Consider the following 16,808-nt stretch of genomic DNA (forward strand, 5'->3'; position numbering starts at 1 on the left):
ATACAATAAAATATTTACAAAAATGTGAGGGTGTACTCACTTTTATGATACTGTAACTAGTATCAAGCCTGAGAAACTGCCTCAGACTATAGGAGCTGCAGCACAACATATCTCCAGACCAGAGATTGACTACTGCTACAAAGTCCATCACTGGATGTCCTTGAGTATAGAAACAAGAAGAACAAGGTTATGCACCAGTCCCTATAACAGATATTGCATCACACTACCTTCTGAAGTTTGTCAGCTGCAATTGTGCAGGGGACTGTAATACTCTCAGGTGCTGCTGTAAAATACAAAAAAGTATATTTCTGCTGGTGGGAACTGTCATGGTAACTCTTACCAGAACATCAACCAGCCAGATGATAACAGGAGTGAGGGAGATGCAGGGGAGTTGGATGAGGTTTGTTCAATTTTAAACTGATTAAGGAAGTTTTCAATAAAACCACTTTTTATGGATTTTTTATGGACTTAAAGGTGCCATGTGTAAGAATTGAGGTAAAAATATCCAAAAAATTAGCTACACGCATCAAAAGAATGAGAAGAAATAAGGGTGATGATGTTATTAAAAAAATGACAAGGTATAGTGCTGCAGAGAGATCAACCTAAATTAGCATGCTAAATTACTAGCCACAGCCCGACAGGTGTCATAATACCAGTTTCGGCCATGGGAGGCGGTATGCGGGCAACATAACCGCCAGCCAAACTGCAATACACGTGTCTCGGTTGTTACTCTAGGGTAGACCAACTCACTTTCTGGAGGTATACTGCCCCATCTTTTATGGAATGTGGAGTATGAATTGATTTTTTGGCGGACATTACACATGGCACCTTTAAGTCATTTATACTCAAAACTACTGGGATAGATTCAGCAACCCTAAAAACCCTAGTTAGACATCTCAAAAGCTAACATTGGCAAAACAAATGTTTTTCATTATTTTCGTCCAGTCTTTCTGAGCACCCCAAAGTTGATTGGCTCTCCAGGCGTTTCCCTGAGGATTTGGCCGTGGATAAATTGGGAGGTGTTACACCTATAGGAACATGTAGTAAAAAAAAATCTATTGGTAGGAAATGTTTTTGCAGATTGGCAAAAAATGCCTAACTTTCCCTAACTATTATATAGTGTGTCTTTTCAGTGTGTGGTCGTTTGTAGCTTTATAGGCTATAGTATAGCCTATCAATTCTTGCAGAGGTCTGAAAAATACATGAAAATTGTCACAAAACCGAAAGAAATCCAGTTCATAGGCCTACTGTACCTCCGTGACACAACAACCCTGATTAAATTAGAATTCCTTAAATTCCTGCGTACCCTAGGCTATATTGGATTAATTTATTGTTAAAGAGTTCATACATCTTGTGATAGACCTATGTCATAGTTTAAAGTAAAAATATAAAACATGGGTGTAAAACACTCAACTTTGATTAGCCTGTTTTTATTGTCAAACATTTTAAATCCAGCTGTTCAAACATTCCAATGAACACATGTATTATACAATTATAATAGAAAAACATGTATGTCTCATAACAAATAGGCTAGCTAACACATCTACATATCTGTATTTTCAAAAAGGGGTCTGTGACCCCTGAGGGTCTCCAGAGTTATTGCAGGGGGTTCACCCAATTATTTTAATCCTACTCTTTTTTTTCCAAAAAATACAAAAAAGTTCTATAAACATGGTTTGCATTGTTTACATCTTTACAAAGTACTTTCATACATGGTGGCCTACTATCATCTGTCCAATCCATTTTGTTTAAAATGCAACATATTCAACCCAGTATGTTGGTCAAAAATGTGGTCCGTCCACCACGTCTGTATCAGTCAAGAGGTCTTTGGCCTTAGAGATGTTGAAAACATGTAGCCAAGGCTAAGAAGTTAATTCGATTTAGCCTATTCCAGATATCAGACATTGTGTAGGTGGGAACAGATGAGGATAGTGATGGGATGACTTCGGAGACCAGACTGACCTAGGCATACCTGTAGGGAAGGACAGAGCACCAGAGGGATGATTAATCAGTATGAGTAATCACCACAAGCAGCCCATTGTTAGTGTGGGACATGCAGACAGACAGACAGACACAGTTAAAAGACAATTACACATTTACTAAAATCTAATAACACTGAAGATATACTACTGAGAGAAACACACAACAACTACTTGGAGAGGAAGTATAATTCTGTCCTGGCTGTAATATAGTCACATATGATTGACACATTTAAATGTATCTCATACATGGACCCCACCCCTTTAGTTTTTCTGTTTCTATAGTGTACATTACCCAGCCTATAGTCCCAGGGTTCAGTTGAATCTAATCTGTCCAATCCTGCCCTGATGATGTCGACACACTCTATGCTCCTGCTGGGGGCACTCTATGCCTGAAGCCAAGTGGGTACCCTAGACAAGCAGACAGACATTCATTTTACAAGAGGGCCACTATAAAAATGTGTGATTGCTGCTCTGAATTGGTTATTATTATGTACACTTGTTTTAGTGCAGTAATACTGGACACCTTCTCTGAAAACATATTTGGAACCATTCACCTCACTTTTGTGTCAACACCAATATACCAATATACCAGTATAAATGTCATTTTTCACTTTCAAATAACATATGGCACAGAGTTATATGCTTCACAACCAACCTCTTACCTGAAGAAAGGATTTTTGAGGTCCAGTGTATTGCCAGACTTAAATCCTGACTGGTCAATGACTGCCACGATGTGAATATCATAACTTTGCCTACACAAAGCACAAGATTAATTTGTTTTCATTTCTTTGAAAGGCTCTGTGAAAATATGTGTGTACTTCCTGTTGTATTTACAGTATATACCTCTTATTGGCTATGAGTTGAACTCTCCCTGATAATGTTTGCCCCATTTTGGCAAACAGTGGTGTCTGTAGAAGGCAGCGGACTTGGTACCAGTGAGTCAGAGGCTGGTTTGGGGCTGTTGAGAGCCATACGGTCATTCTGTGGAAAAAATTGGAAAATAATTCTAAATCTATAGAGAATTACTTCTCTGTCTATACAATCATATCAAAGTTATAGTGATTTCAAATGCATATTTCAAAGTGAAAAAAAGATTTAATAAAATAAAATACTTAATATGTAATTGAAACTGTAATGGCAAAGATTCAACACATAATGGAAAAACAAATCAAATAAAAGGACTTTGATGTTATTGATGAACAAGGATGATCCAGACAAGATTGAAACTAACACCATTATAGATGCGACCATAATCTCTAGCCAAAGCTTTATGAGGTTTCTGAACACAATATACCATATTAATATGATTTTGTTGTACAATGCTTTTGATAGGATTGTGATTTGTACCTGGTTCCAATAAAGGCTATGTCAAACCAGAAGGCAATTCCATGGATCAGTCCTGTTTGTGTCAACTTGAAAACAAAGGGAATGTCCAACCTACATTATGAAAACAAATATCTATTTAATGGATCATACCTTTGGTTAAAAACAATATAGTGAAAACACATAAAAGTTGCAGTGTTACTTTTACATTAAAGGTTGACATGACCTTGACCAAGAAAGTTGATATGTAGAATGCAAACCTGTGCAAGTCCTCCTCCTTTGCCTCAAGAAAATTAATAGTGTATTTTGTGGACTGGGCCATTAAAATTTGCCAGTCAAATGTGTCCTAGAAGAAGACAAAATGCAAATGAATGGCTTGAGTAAAAGTTAGTGAACATATTCAATTATGATATATAAAGCATATGTTTAAGCAAGAGGTTGGAGTATTTGTCCTCTCATACTTGTATAGGATGTTACTGGTTTTGAGTCGCAAATTCATAGTCCTCCATTAAAAGCTTTAGTCCATGATTCTATAATATACAGTTTTTGTCAAATTCTGCTAAATGCTCCTTGCGGTCCTCTAAACTGTCTGTTCAGTATTTGCCCTCAGGGAAACTCTTTATTTATTTTTTCCCCCTTTGTTATTTCTTGTGAGATATTTTCTTTTTTTATTGGATTTTGTTTGTCACTCAGGGAGAACATCTTTTCATTCACAGTGTGTACATATAGGTGAAATACAGAAACAAAATAAAACTTACTTAAGTAAAGCAAAAGAGATGGTCAACCAAGTTCTTGGCTCACATATAAGGAACAGCAAAGTAACGATAATAGCAATAGTTTCCCTCAGGGAAACTCTTTTGTGTTCATGCGCAGCCCTGGCTTTGTATAAATGGGAAGCAAATACAGTGGCTCATAGCCATAAACAATCCCAGCCAATCCAAGCAGTACTTCAGGAGCAGAGGGGAGGGATGCAATTTGATTGGCTCTTGAGCACAAATAACTACATCGACCGAATCATGGACTTCATCTTTAATATATTCCCTCATTAATAACATGATTGAACTGTATGAAAAATAAAAGGTGATGAGTTTCTGTATTTGTGCCTTATATACCTTTTTTGTATATATTTTTGTGTAAGAGAGAGAGAGAGAGAGAGGGAGAGAGAGAAGTACCACAATAGGCTGTTTGAAGAACTCATCTACAGCTGCAGTGTGAAGCCCACTCAGATTGATGCCATGGAAACAGGTCTGTTGCCTGTCAAGAAAGACAGCTTGCATTTCAAATTAAAGTTTTCAATTACACTGAAACGGTTTCTGTAACTGCATGAATGTTTAATAACCTTGTGAAAGGCCATTATGTTGCTAAATGAACAGCTAAACTGCAAAGCTCTGCAATAGATTACAAACAATTTCACTTGTGCTGTCTCAGCAGACAGTAAAGACGACCGGTTAAATTGAGCTTTATTAGAGCAGTCGTGCATTGGCAGTTTTGCTTTCGCCATGTTTTTAGATTAAACCTCTTAGTTTGGAGCTGTGAGTTGGCCAGGAATGCTAAACGCTACACCCCATAGGCAGTGCTGTAGTAAAATTTCCAATGTCATGTCTCTGTTTCGTTTCCAAAATACACACCTCCATAAAACTGACTTCAGTGATATTGCTGTCTCCTGCCTGTAGTGATCCAAAGGTACCCGAAGCCAAGTTATTTAGTGGCTTGGGGCTTTCAGAGTCAAAGGTGTGAAATTGTAGAAGAGAGCTGCCACCGCTGGATCTCAACTTCATTCACTCTGGCAGGTACTTGTGACCGCAACTTCATTCACTCTGGCAGGTACTTAATGTGACCGCAGGTACTTAGTATGACCATTTCTTGTTAAGCTGCAATGTTGCATCAGGTAGATATGTAGTGCACTGACGCATTTATGCATTGAATAATGAATGATGCCAGTTTCAACTCAACAATTCTATGATGTGTTACAGACAATTTTGGAAGGAAAGCAAAAGGCCTCTGACTAACCTCACTGACGTTACTGTGTAACTCCCAGTATCTGTCACGTTTTACAGACAGCAATGATTGGATCTGTGAATTTGTTTGAAATCGATTGCACAAAATGTCCAAATTCTAAACACTTTATAATTTTGACTAATTGTAGTTCTGAAAATCTAGATATGAATCTACATTGAAATTACTATATCAAAGAAATGACAGTGTTTTACTGTCAGTAGGTCGCTATAAGGCATTCCAGGCTACTGTCAGTAGGTCACTATAAGGCAGTCCAGGCTACTGTGGGGCATAGTTCATGCAGTGACTGGTCCAGAATCTCACAGTGAGATCTGGATTTGGCTTTGTGCTGTTGGAGCTGGGCCAGGGTTAGGACAGAACTGAAGCATTTAACAGCATCCAGGAAACCCACACAGAAGGGGTCATAGCACAGTGACCTAAAGGCAAAACACAGTGGGTGGGAGGACTGCTAACTACATATAAGCTCACCCAGAAAGGGAATGTGCGTGGGTGTGGGTGTGTGTGTGTGTGTGTGTGTGTACGTGTGTGTAATGCGTGTGTGTGTGTGTGTGTAAGTGTGTGTGTGTGTAAGTGTGTGTGTGTGTGTGTGTGTGTGTGTGTTAAGTGGATGTGGATAAGTGGATAAGAATGAGAATGTGTATGAGTATGTGTCTGTGTGTTTGTGCATAAACTGCAGGCTTGAATACAGAAGTGTGTTTGCTTATATTTGCAATGAGGAGGTATGGCCAGGCCTTGTGGGTCAGGCTGTAAACATGCAATCTATGTGAATGTGTGTGTGTGTGTGTGAGAGAGAGAGAGTGAGAAGAGAGAGAGAGTGTGTGTGTGTGTGTGTGTGAGAGAGAGAGAGAGTGAGAATAGAGAGTGTGTGTGTGTGTGTGTGGGGGTGGTATGAGAGACAGAGGGTGAGATTGTCTGAGACATTGTGTGGGTGACTGCTGCAGGGAGTGAGGCGGCTTCACGTATGGGCTGTTAGAACACTGCTATGTTTTGGGCTGTTAGAACACTGCTATTTTTTGGGCTGTTAGAACACTGCTATGTTTTGGGCTGTTAGAACACTGCTATGTTTTGGGCTGTTAAAACACTGCTATGTTTTGTTCCACCTAGTGCTACAGGGGAGGGTTAAAAAGTGAGCTCATCTGCACAGAAGTGTTTCCACAGCAACGCAGAGCACACGACCAGTGGGCAGCGGCGACACCCACTACAACACCACACTACTACAGCTGTCCTGATGTGGGGAATTAACGACGATACACCAGAATGCTACACAGAGTCAACATCCTCATGTGTACTTGTGCTAATATAGACAAATACCAATAGTGCAACTGCAAGAGTCACAAAACAATGCCTTGCATATCGGTGCCACATGTTTGAAGTAAGTTTAGGATTTAGTTAAGGAAAGTCTTTGCTTTCTTATCTCACCAAAAGCCGGAGCGCGCATAGTGCTCCATGTAAAGCGCTTCATCTGTGAATGGGGCCAGGTGGATGTCACTGGAAGTGGGGAACATCATACCTAGCCACAGAGGGGGAGAAATGCCAGTAAGGTGTAAGTTTTTGAACATTCTAAGTTCCGCAACAATTGAAGGTTCTAAAATTCTATGTTGAATTTAATGAACCCAGATATTCTTTAGAACGTTCATTTCTCAACATTCCCATCACACCGGTGTGACGGTACTCCTTTAAGGGTTAACAGAAACTCAGTCCAAACTCAGAGGAGTTTGCATGCAAGAATGCAGCTGTGAAATATATATATATATATATATATATATATATATATAATACGTACAGTAGATTTAGGTTATATTTTGTATATTACCTTAGGAATGCAACAACATATATAAACTATTTAATTATCTGGCTAGTTAGTAAGTCATATAACAACATGTATAAATTATTTAATGATCTGGCTAGTTAGTAAGCCGTATCAATAATTTTTCATATGGCTACAGTCACCACTTCCAGTTGTCAACTGTTGTTGTTCTTTACATCTGAACCCAAATCGACAACAAACATTAGCAATTTAAAGATATGTTGGGACAATTTAATGGAACACGTTTTAATTAATTTGTATGCATTTTTGCATGTTATTTTTTTGTTTGACATTTGAGGTCACCTTTGGGCCGGAGCCATTTCTTGGCATGCAGATAACTCTCCAGCATCCTCTCATTCAGCAGCATGTAACCAATGGGCTCGGAGATAATAATGTCTATCTGTTCAGGTAACGTGACCTCTTCCACCTTTCCAGCTAAAACTATAATTTTATCTGACAGACCATTGCTCTTCACAAGAACCTGAAAAAGAAAACACATGTTCGTTATTACAAACTGGTTTTAATCAAAGAGTTTGGGTCCAGGCTCTGTGGGCTGAAAAGTGTGACAGAATAATTTCTCGTGTGGTGGAATGTTCTAGAACTCAGTGATTGGTGGAGTTATTGCTGCTGGCTGTATTACCTATAAATGCGATGGGACAGACTCTACCTGCACATAAAGCATTAACAAGCATCCAGCTGGATTCGAGGGATCAGATGTCTGTGTGGTCTAATAGACTAGCCTCTCGTGATTTAGACGTTTTTGTCTAAATCAGCACAAACACAGACAGATAAGAGGCTATGTGGAGGAAACGCCAGAAGACACATCTGGTTGCTCTCTTAAAAACGAACTTCTTTGTGATTCTTTCCAGCCCGAGTGAAGAGTGGAACTGAGATGCGTATGCTTGACTGTGCTTGACTGTTTGGCGAGCATCCACCCACCCGTGAAAATATGTTTTCTTTTGCCCCACTGCAGGGCTTTTTTTTTGCGCCAAAAAGGGCTTTTGCACCATTTAGCTTTCTGAATTTGACGCTTTGGGGTCAACTTGAGGGAAGTTTGTCAAACTCTAGATGTGTCTGTTTGATATTGTAACATTGCCTAACTACTCCTACATTTTTGTTCTTGGTCCAGCACGTTGTTATTGTCAGTAAATGTTTCCTGGATATTTAGTGCTCAAAGTTTTGCAACCACCCAAGAGAAACAGTTGGCAACATGAGGATGAAATCACTGGCACTACTGCACTCCCACTAATCTGGTACTGTGGAGTTGTCCGTCATGATGTCAACAGGGACGAAATGAAGACAATAATATTTTATCTTAGCTGTCATGTCTAAAATATTTCTTAATGTGTGATAGCTCTTGGGACTATATGAACTTCGGGCACAGGGAGCATTAGCTGGCTAAAGTGGATTTGAGGCTACATTGGTAAACATCTGGAAAATTACTTAGTGTCTAATGACTGCATTTAGACTTGGGCAAAGCTAGAGGCAAAACATGTTATGCTGGAGACACATTCAAAGCAATGTACTTCAATATCTAAATAATGGAATTGTAACATTCCATCTTATGTTCTATCCATCAAGTTGATAGTGGGTGGCAGGAAGTCTACATATTTAACTCAATAAAAAAAAAATAAAAAAAAACCTGATTGAGTAGCATATGCTCACCTCTGCGTACTTGGCCACGGCACTTGCTTCCACAGCGTACACTCTTTTGGCACCCGCTTGCACTGCAAAAAATGACAGGATCCCTGTTCCACAGCCCACATCCAGCACTATCTAACAACAGAGGAAGAAGAGCAGAGATTGAGCCACATGTGGGCCGCGTCATGGATGAAATGTCACTTTTAGACACTGAAAATGAAAAATTAAATCCTGCTTATTACTCTGACTGGTCTAGGTCTACATGGCTAATCGTCTGGTAACAATTTGAATGGGAAGATATGTACATGAATACATGAATACTGATGTGATCCACATAAACATCACAAAGTGGTTAGTTATATCTCTAGTCATCTCTTACCTTATCTCTAAAGTCCAGCTCATTCAGAAGAATGGCCTTCTGGTAAGTAGCAGTCCTCAGGTAGTCCTGAAGCATGTTCTGCTGCTGTGATATACAGCCGTAAAACTACAATGACAACGAGGAGTTATGTAAACAAAAACATCCCTTTCTCTCGACCACATCAGTGAATTATTGATTACAATGATCACCCATCAGACTCAGGTATCTAGTGAAGATAAAGCAGAGGTTGCTAGACTAGGATAGAGGATGCACAGATTATACAAAAAACAGAAGTACAGCTATAAACAGCTTTATTCTGTTATAAGCCAAGTGAAGTTGAGATGGACTTGAGGTGCAGGCCTCCACCTGGAAGTACTGAAGTGCGGAGGAGCCTTCGGTGCGCTGGTCAAACGCACAGCACTCCCCCCGAGGTTCCACCCAGCTGCTCAGGAGTCTCTGGAAGTCTTGGTACTCTGTGAATCAACACACACATTTGTACCTTTTTGTATCAACAATTCAATTGTTGTTATTTATAGAGCAGTATCATCATTGACACAGGTCTCAATATACTTCACAGTTGAAAGAATAAATACTGTAATGGAATGCCACTGTATTACAGAGTCAGAGAGATCCAAAGTGCTTATCAGCTGTGGCTTTTCCATCCAGCCCATAACCATACCATCATACCAACCATAAGAAAGTGATATTCTTCATGTCATCCAACCCCTGTTAGTCTGATAGCCTTTGTAAAGCTCTTCCAGCATTGATTAATGTTCCTGGCCATTCATCATAGACATAGTACTTATACTCAAGAAATATGACAGCTCATCCTACTTAAGCAAACACATCATATGCTGTTGTGTCTGTGCTCAACAGGCAGGGTGCATTAAGTAAATTAGCTCTCGTTCTCGTGTTCAGACACGCGTGCCGAATCGATGTTGGCGCACATCAGAGTGATGCTACAGTCCTCTTTCCCCATCTCGGCCCGACCTCACACACTCAGCGGGCGACAACTCTGAGCATAGGGGCCTGGGTGCTGCTCTGACATTCCATCCCACATGCTGAAGCAGACCATGTCAAGAAGGACTATTACACCCTGCTATGGACGGGCTGGCGAAATAACACAGCTCCAGCCGAGCTTGCAGTCTCTACTCCCACCACCCCACCACCACCACACACACACACACACACACACACACACACACACACACACACACACACCACTCCACTCCACTCCTCCACCCCAGCGCCGTAACGCTTGCCTGATCCTGGCCCTGGTCACTGCATGTGTTCCTGAGTGCACAGACAGGGGCTTGTTTGAAGAGCAGACACACACACACACATACTGCATGCAGATGTATTGCACATGTGCGGTGGATTCAACTTCAGAGAGACGGGGTGACCTCATTGCTGTTGCAAGGATGTCTGATGTTGGTTATTATACATGGAATATGACGCACATATATCAGTGATGTATTTTAATATAATGACTCCAGTGAAGAAAAAATATAGAGTTCATTAGGTCACGGAAAAAACAGTATACCTTCTATGTAAATTTCATAAATTTACATAAAAGCCTAGGAGCCTAGGTGGCACCATATTAAATGCCATGTGTTTGTTTTTTTAAGGTCCAGTGGGGCTTGAGTGGGCTTGTAGTGAGATGATGAGTGACTGGTGCATTGGGTGTTTTGTGTGTGATCATCATGAGGTCCATGGTTTATGTTTCTTTATGTTAAATACATAAACTTGTGAGATGAATAATAGATGTAGATGAGATGTGTGTGTCTGTGTGTGACTTAAATGTGTGGGTGTGAGAGTGTGTTGAGGGAACAGTTGGGTGAAGGTCTGACCTGAGTCTGTCCTGAAGCACAACACGGAACTTATGTTACCCTTGGAGACCAAGAAGGACTGGGCCCCGACACGACAACAGTCTGTCTCAGACGTGATGGTGACCTTGAGGACGCAGGTCTTGTCATCTATAAGAGTAAGAGTCAATGACATCCCACAGTGAGAAACTCAAACATTTTCTAGAGTAGGAGACATCTTAAACTCACACAAACACTCTCTTTCTTCTTGCAGCTGTGATCATTGTGATAACAGTTAAAGCTTTTAAATTACTCCTCTTTAGTCCCATTCCATAAGATGATTTTTCATGCCTGTCTGGTTATGTCAATCTACACGATCTTAATTCTTTTGTTGACGTCTGCAGAGCATCAGGTGGAAGAAATCTGTCTTCATTCAATCAATCAATCCACCAGTAAGTAAAATACATTGTTATTCTTGTCACTGAACTGATGCAGCACAATACTTTCAATGTTTGAGTAGTGACTAAGCAGGAAAAAAATACTTGATCCAAAACACTAGCGGATGAGAATCACTCTGGCAGTCAGATCCCTGGTTACATGGTAGTGGAAAACAGTCTGGAGCACTGGCAGCTTCACTGGTCTTGCCCCCCCTTCACTGATTGTGTCCCCCCCCAAAAAAAAGGCCACACAGCTAGACCCTCGGCAGGCCTAGCGCTACATCGTACTCCAGCAGTAAATCTCATCCAGCAATTCAGCAGCCAGAGGGCAGAACAAAAACGGTACCAGACAGATGTGCAGCAGCCCACCTGAGTAAAGACAGGGGAAAGGAAGAGGGCATTTTACCGCTCCTTGCAGCTAAGGTCAAATGAGCCTGACCTCAATTGACTCTTGGTTCTGATGTTGGTGTGCCAGCAGCATGAATATTGAGCTGTTGATGATAAACTCTCCACTTGACCAGTTTAGTGAACTGTTACTCCTTCATGCAAAAGCATACACTAAAACGGATAACAGCCATTTGTTAGGACCCAGGTTTCAGACTGACTTGGAGGAGTAAGCACTTGTAAATGCTTGGGGTATTGTGGCTCAAGACTCCCACCCCTTCAATAACTTTCTTGACATCATGCCTTTTATAATAAATGCTTTGCACGCCTAGGCAAATATGTGAGTCTAAACTGAATGGGTCTCTAAAATAAACTCTTAATTCTTCATTTATCCCTTTCCCCAGACTTCAGATCAACATGCGTATTACGAGTCACGGCGCTTACCATCCATCAAAACCAGGTTGACCCCCTTCCCATCTTGGCTGGCTTGTAGTGAGAGTTCCTTGTGCTGGCCCTGTTTGGTGACTTGAATGCCACATTGTTGTTGGTCTTCGCTCAGACAGAACACACTGACGCAGAAACAAGTTTTTCCCTCTGAAACATCCATAGCCCCATGTGTTAGTGGTTCCCTCTTCCCCCAGGGAACTGGTGTGGTGCCAGGGCTCTGTAGTTCGGCTTACTGGATGTGAGGCTTCTCATGTGCGCAGTCATATATAGTCTACTCACTGTAAACGGAGAGGAGGGGCATTAACTGTGACTGAACTTGTTCAGCCACTGGAGGAGTCAGACTTAGGGTGGGGCTTGACTCATTGAGGGAAACTGAAGGAGCATGCATTGAGTAAGGCAAACTATTAATGACATGTGGCATGTTGCTGCCCCCCTTTGGTGACTGTGTGCATTCCGCATGCGCATCCACTTAGAATAATTTTACAATAGACAATTGGAATAAGAATTCTTAGGTAGATTACCACCCATCTATATAATCTCTGATGATTACGGCTTACAGGTCATGAAAACCAAAAATTAATATCTCAAAATTGGAATAAAGAGGTTATAATACAGAAATGTCAGTTTGTTGCCTTGCACGACAGACAGACTGAGGAAGTCATTTGTCCCCAGGGCCATTGAACTGTTTAATGCTTCACTTAAGGGAAGAGGAGAGATAGACTTCTCTGTATAGTCTGTCTGCCTCTTCACCCCCTCCATGTTTGGATACTGTCTGTCCACTAGCCACTTTTTACCACTGTCTTCTGCCTCACTGTTTGCGTGCTATATTAGCACATATGCACAACCCCTCCCTCCATGCCACAGCCGAACTGTGGCCACACTTATACCTTTTCTTAAAATAGTTATATATATAGATATAGACTTATTCTTGCACTGTTGGAATCACCGTGACAGTCACTCACACAGAGCACCTTACCTTACTATGCACAGAGAATCACAGGCTCAGTCCCTGCCTCAGTCATTGCAAGCGCCTCTTGATTGATTAATCACCACTATGTGGATACTGTTTTTAGAATTGATTTAGATTAAGTGTTAGTTAGTATAATTTGTATTTTAGTATATTTAGTATAGTCTTTATCTTCTACTGTCCTTATTGCTTAGTTGTGTTTTTATATTATATACTTTAATTACTTTTTCTGCTGTTAGTGAATGTGTGTGTGTTGTCTGTATGCTACTGAGACCTTGAATTTCCCCTGGGGATCAATAAAGTATCTATCTAGTTTCCTGAGCCTTTAAACTCTGGTTTAAAGTCTGGTTCAGTAAACACAACCACAATCATAGAAAAGACTGCAGACTTGATAGTTGTCCAGAAGACACTCATTGACACCCTCTTTAAGGAGATAAGCCACAGAAGGTGGGCAGGGTGTTCACGGAGTGCTGTATGAAAACATACTCATGAAAAGTTGACTGGAATGGAAAAGTGTGGTATAAAAGGTGTGCAATCAAAGATGACAGCAGCCTTGAGAGAATTGTCAAGCTAAGTCGATTCTAACACTTGGGGGGGAACTTCACCAGTAGTGAACTGAGGCTGGAGTCTGCATCAAGAGCCACCATGCACAGACGTGCCCAGGAAATGGGATACAAGTGTCATATTCCTAGTGTCAAGCCACTCCTGAATCAGAGACCAGGTTAGAGCATCTTATCTGGGCTATGAGACAGAACTGGACCATTGATCAGTGGTCCAAACTCCTCTTTCACATAAAAACAGACTTTGCATTTAATTTGGATACCAGGGTCCAATCTATGTCCCAGGAGACTGGAGGAAGAGTGGAGGCACAGAATCCAAGTTGCTTTCAGTCTTGTTTGATGTTTCCAGTCAGTGATGATTTGGGATGCCATGTCATTTGGTGTAGGTCCACTGTGTTTTATCAAGTCCAGAGTTAATGCCGCCTTCTACCAGAGTATTTCAGTGCACTTCATGCTCCCATGTGCTGACAAGCTTTATGGAGATCCGGATTTCCTTTACCAGCAGGACTTAGCACCTGCATGCCCACAGTGCCAAAACAAACTGGTTTGCTTACCATGGTATTACTGTGCTTAACTGGCCATACAACTTGTCGGACCTGAAATCCATAGAGAATCTATGGTTTATTGTCAAGAGAAAAATGAGACACCAGACCCAACAATACAGATGACCTTCAGGTCGCTTTCAAAACAACCTTGGCTTCCATAACACCTCAGCAGTGCCACAGGCTACTTGCCTCCATACCACGCCACAGTGATGCAGTCATTTGTGAAAAAGCCACCAGAACAAGTTATTGAGTGTATAAATTAACTATTTTAGATGAGTCAAATTATTTTCAAAGAGTCGACATTTCTGTAGTAGAACCTCCTTATTGTAATATTGATACTCGGTTTCACATGAGCTGAAAGCCTCAAGATTACAACAAAAAAAATGTCTTGACATTTCACTTTATACCTAATTAATCTAGATCATATGAAAGATACCCTTTAAATAAGGGGGTAAAAATGAACTTTTCCACGATATTCTATTTTTTGAGACCCATCTGTAGGCCTACATTCACTGTGGGCTGTAGCTGCTCACTATTCTTAACACATGAATCAGAAACGGTGTTTAATCCAAATCTTTATAAATGTATAACAGAAGTAAATGTTATTTTTTACATTTGACAAGAGTTCATAAGCCTTATTGAATAAAATCCACACATGTGAACTCAATATTTTAATAAAATATATTTTCACATCAGTTTACACACGACACTCATTTTATGACTACAATTTCAACCCTTCATAACCAAAACCCAAAAACATTTAACAATTCTAAAATCAGTAAGATTCGCGCATTAAACACTACTACCATTGCTTTACCATAGGGCAGCGTCTTTCCAATGAGCCTTTGTGCATCCTTCTGGACCTGGCAAAATAGGGAAACAGTTGGTAAATGCTCTCGAAACATCTTCACTTTAATAACAAAAAAATCTTTAGTAGAGATAGGACTTCCGTCAACTGTACCCTCATAACAATATCTATAAATATCCTTCCCAACAAGGGTCAAATGGGTAGTGAGTATAATCATTGGGACAGGCTGACAAAAGCTACGAGCACATGTACTTAACGTTAACTTTGAAACGTTTAAATCTGACTAAAACCAATGTTTTACATTAGCATCTTACCTGTGCCAAATGCCTTTAGCAGACCGAAGTGTCCAACAGTGTCCTGAATGGAATGGAAAGTGATGTTATTTCAACAACTGGGCATAAATGTATATAATTTCACAATGTAGCACTGTGGGGTTAACCTCACCACGTGCTAAGAGTAGCAGCTAGTTAACGTTAACAGTTAGCTGCTAGATAACGTTAACGTTACTGGAAAGTTTTCCGCGCGTCCTCATAATATAATATGAACTAATCACAAAAAGTCATTATGTGAACAGCAAAAGTGTTTAATCATCGGACGGACATTCTATGCAACATTGAGACAATGATGAAGCAACTTACAAGACAAATCCGCGTGCCTTCGTTTCTGGAGACAAAAGACGGGAGCAACCCATCAGCAGCTCAGAAACATCATTAAGATTACTTGTAGTAAATAATGAAAACTAGAAACGTCTAGCTTTACAAATATAGGTGTATATTCGTCGTGTAGATTGACAAGCGCAGTCGTCTTAATCTCATGTCCAGAACACAGACAGTGAAAGAAAGTGCTCGTGTCCCTGAAGTCGAAGAAAAAGGAATGATGTATTCTGGGTATAAATTGAACACCACATGGCTCATTAGCGCCACCTAGAGTATAAAGGGGTAATGCAACATTATTCAGCGCGCCAACAGCCTTGTTGAGGGCATGGCTTTTAAAGCTGCAGTTGGCAAGTCTGACAGTTTGAGAGGACTTAGCCAAAATGTTTAATGTTTACATTTCTCATGCCCCTCCCCCACTACCTCCGAGCACCCTCTCATCGAGTTTGTGCTCATCAGTGCGCACCAGACTGCGATTGACAGTCAGATCTCATACAGCCCTGCTCTGATTGGACCAAAAGAACCAGGAGCTGTGGATTTTTGCAAAACAAATAACAGGCTGTAGATGTTTTCCCCCTAAAACTGGCTGATTTATGTTGTTCTGTCAGAGCATAGTGTTGGCTTCAGTGAATATGATCAAAAAAATCTTGCCAACTGCAGCTTTAACATTTCTGTAGCTGTGGCCTAACTCACACTGGAAAACTCCTCACATATTCTTCCAATTTTCTAAATCAGTTGATTCTAATTGGCACAACTCATCTAGTATAAAAAGGTAACTACTGATATCACCAGTGTTAAGTGCACAGGCCGAAGAAACACATGGCAATATTTAATCATCAATTGGCAAATTGTCATGATCATCCAATCTGAAAACATTGAACAGCAACATTGCTCAAAAAGTTGCCCCTTGTATTATCATTCTATGGGGAACTTATTGCATCATCATTGTCCCTTTTTAGGACTGCCCAAAAATGTTGTGCTGTTTAGTGGTCTAACTCCACAATTCATTTTGCTTCACAGGATCTTTAAAATGTAGTCGTTTACCCTCGGGTTGATAAGAGTTGAAACAGCCGAT

The 16,808-nt window shown here is 40.5% G+C and overlaps 1 protein-coding gene across 2 annotated transcripts; it reads right to left on the reverse strand.

Moving 5' to 3' along the window:
- Window positions 1-1,422: 1,422 nt before the first annotated feature.
- On the reverse strand, window positions 1,423-16,069 carry carm1l (coactivator-associated arginine methyltransferase 1, like). 2 transcript variants are annotated; one of them, XR_007192532.1, is made up of 17 exons: window positions 15,719-16,069; window positions 15,395-15,437; window positions 15,090-15,135; window positions 12,198-12,478; window positions 10,978-11,103; window positions 9,494-9,600; window positions 9,149-9,253; window positions 8,794-8,904; window positions 7,432-7,609; window positions 6,741-6,831; window positions 4,478-4,559; window positions 3,566-3,651; window positions 3,330-3,419; window positions 2,826-2,963; window positions 2,645-2,734; window positions 2,275-2,390; window positions 1,423-1,972 (listed from the first exon to the last, which is right to left on the reverse strand). XR_007192532.1 is itself a non-coding variant. In XM_048235457.1 (16 exons), the coding sequence occupies exons 4-16, from the start codon at window positions 12,358-12,360 to the stop codon at window positions 1,963-1,965; spliced, it is 1,377 nt and encodes a 458-aa protein (XP_048091414.1). In that variant the 5' UTR covers window positions 12,361-12,478; window positions 15,090-15,135; window positions 15,395-15,437; window positions 15,719-16,067; the 3' UTR covers window positions 1,423-1,962. The 2 variants fall into 2 exon arrangements, 1 of the variants encoding a protein (XP_048091414.1); XM_048235457.1 differs by lacking the exon at window positions 2,275-2,390 and having other exon boundaries at window positions 15,719-16,067.
- Window positions 16,070-16,808: the final 739 nt, after the last annotated feature.

This window comes from Alosa alosa, chromosome 23, assembly GCF_017589495.1.
Source record: "Alosa alosa isolate M-15738 ecotype Scorff River chromosome 23, AALO_Geno_1.1, whole genome shotgun sequence".
Classification (NCBI taxonomy): Eukaryota; Metazoa; Chordata; class Actinopteri; order Clupeiformes; family Clupeidae; genus Alosa; species Alosa alosa.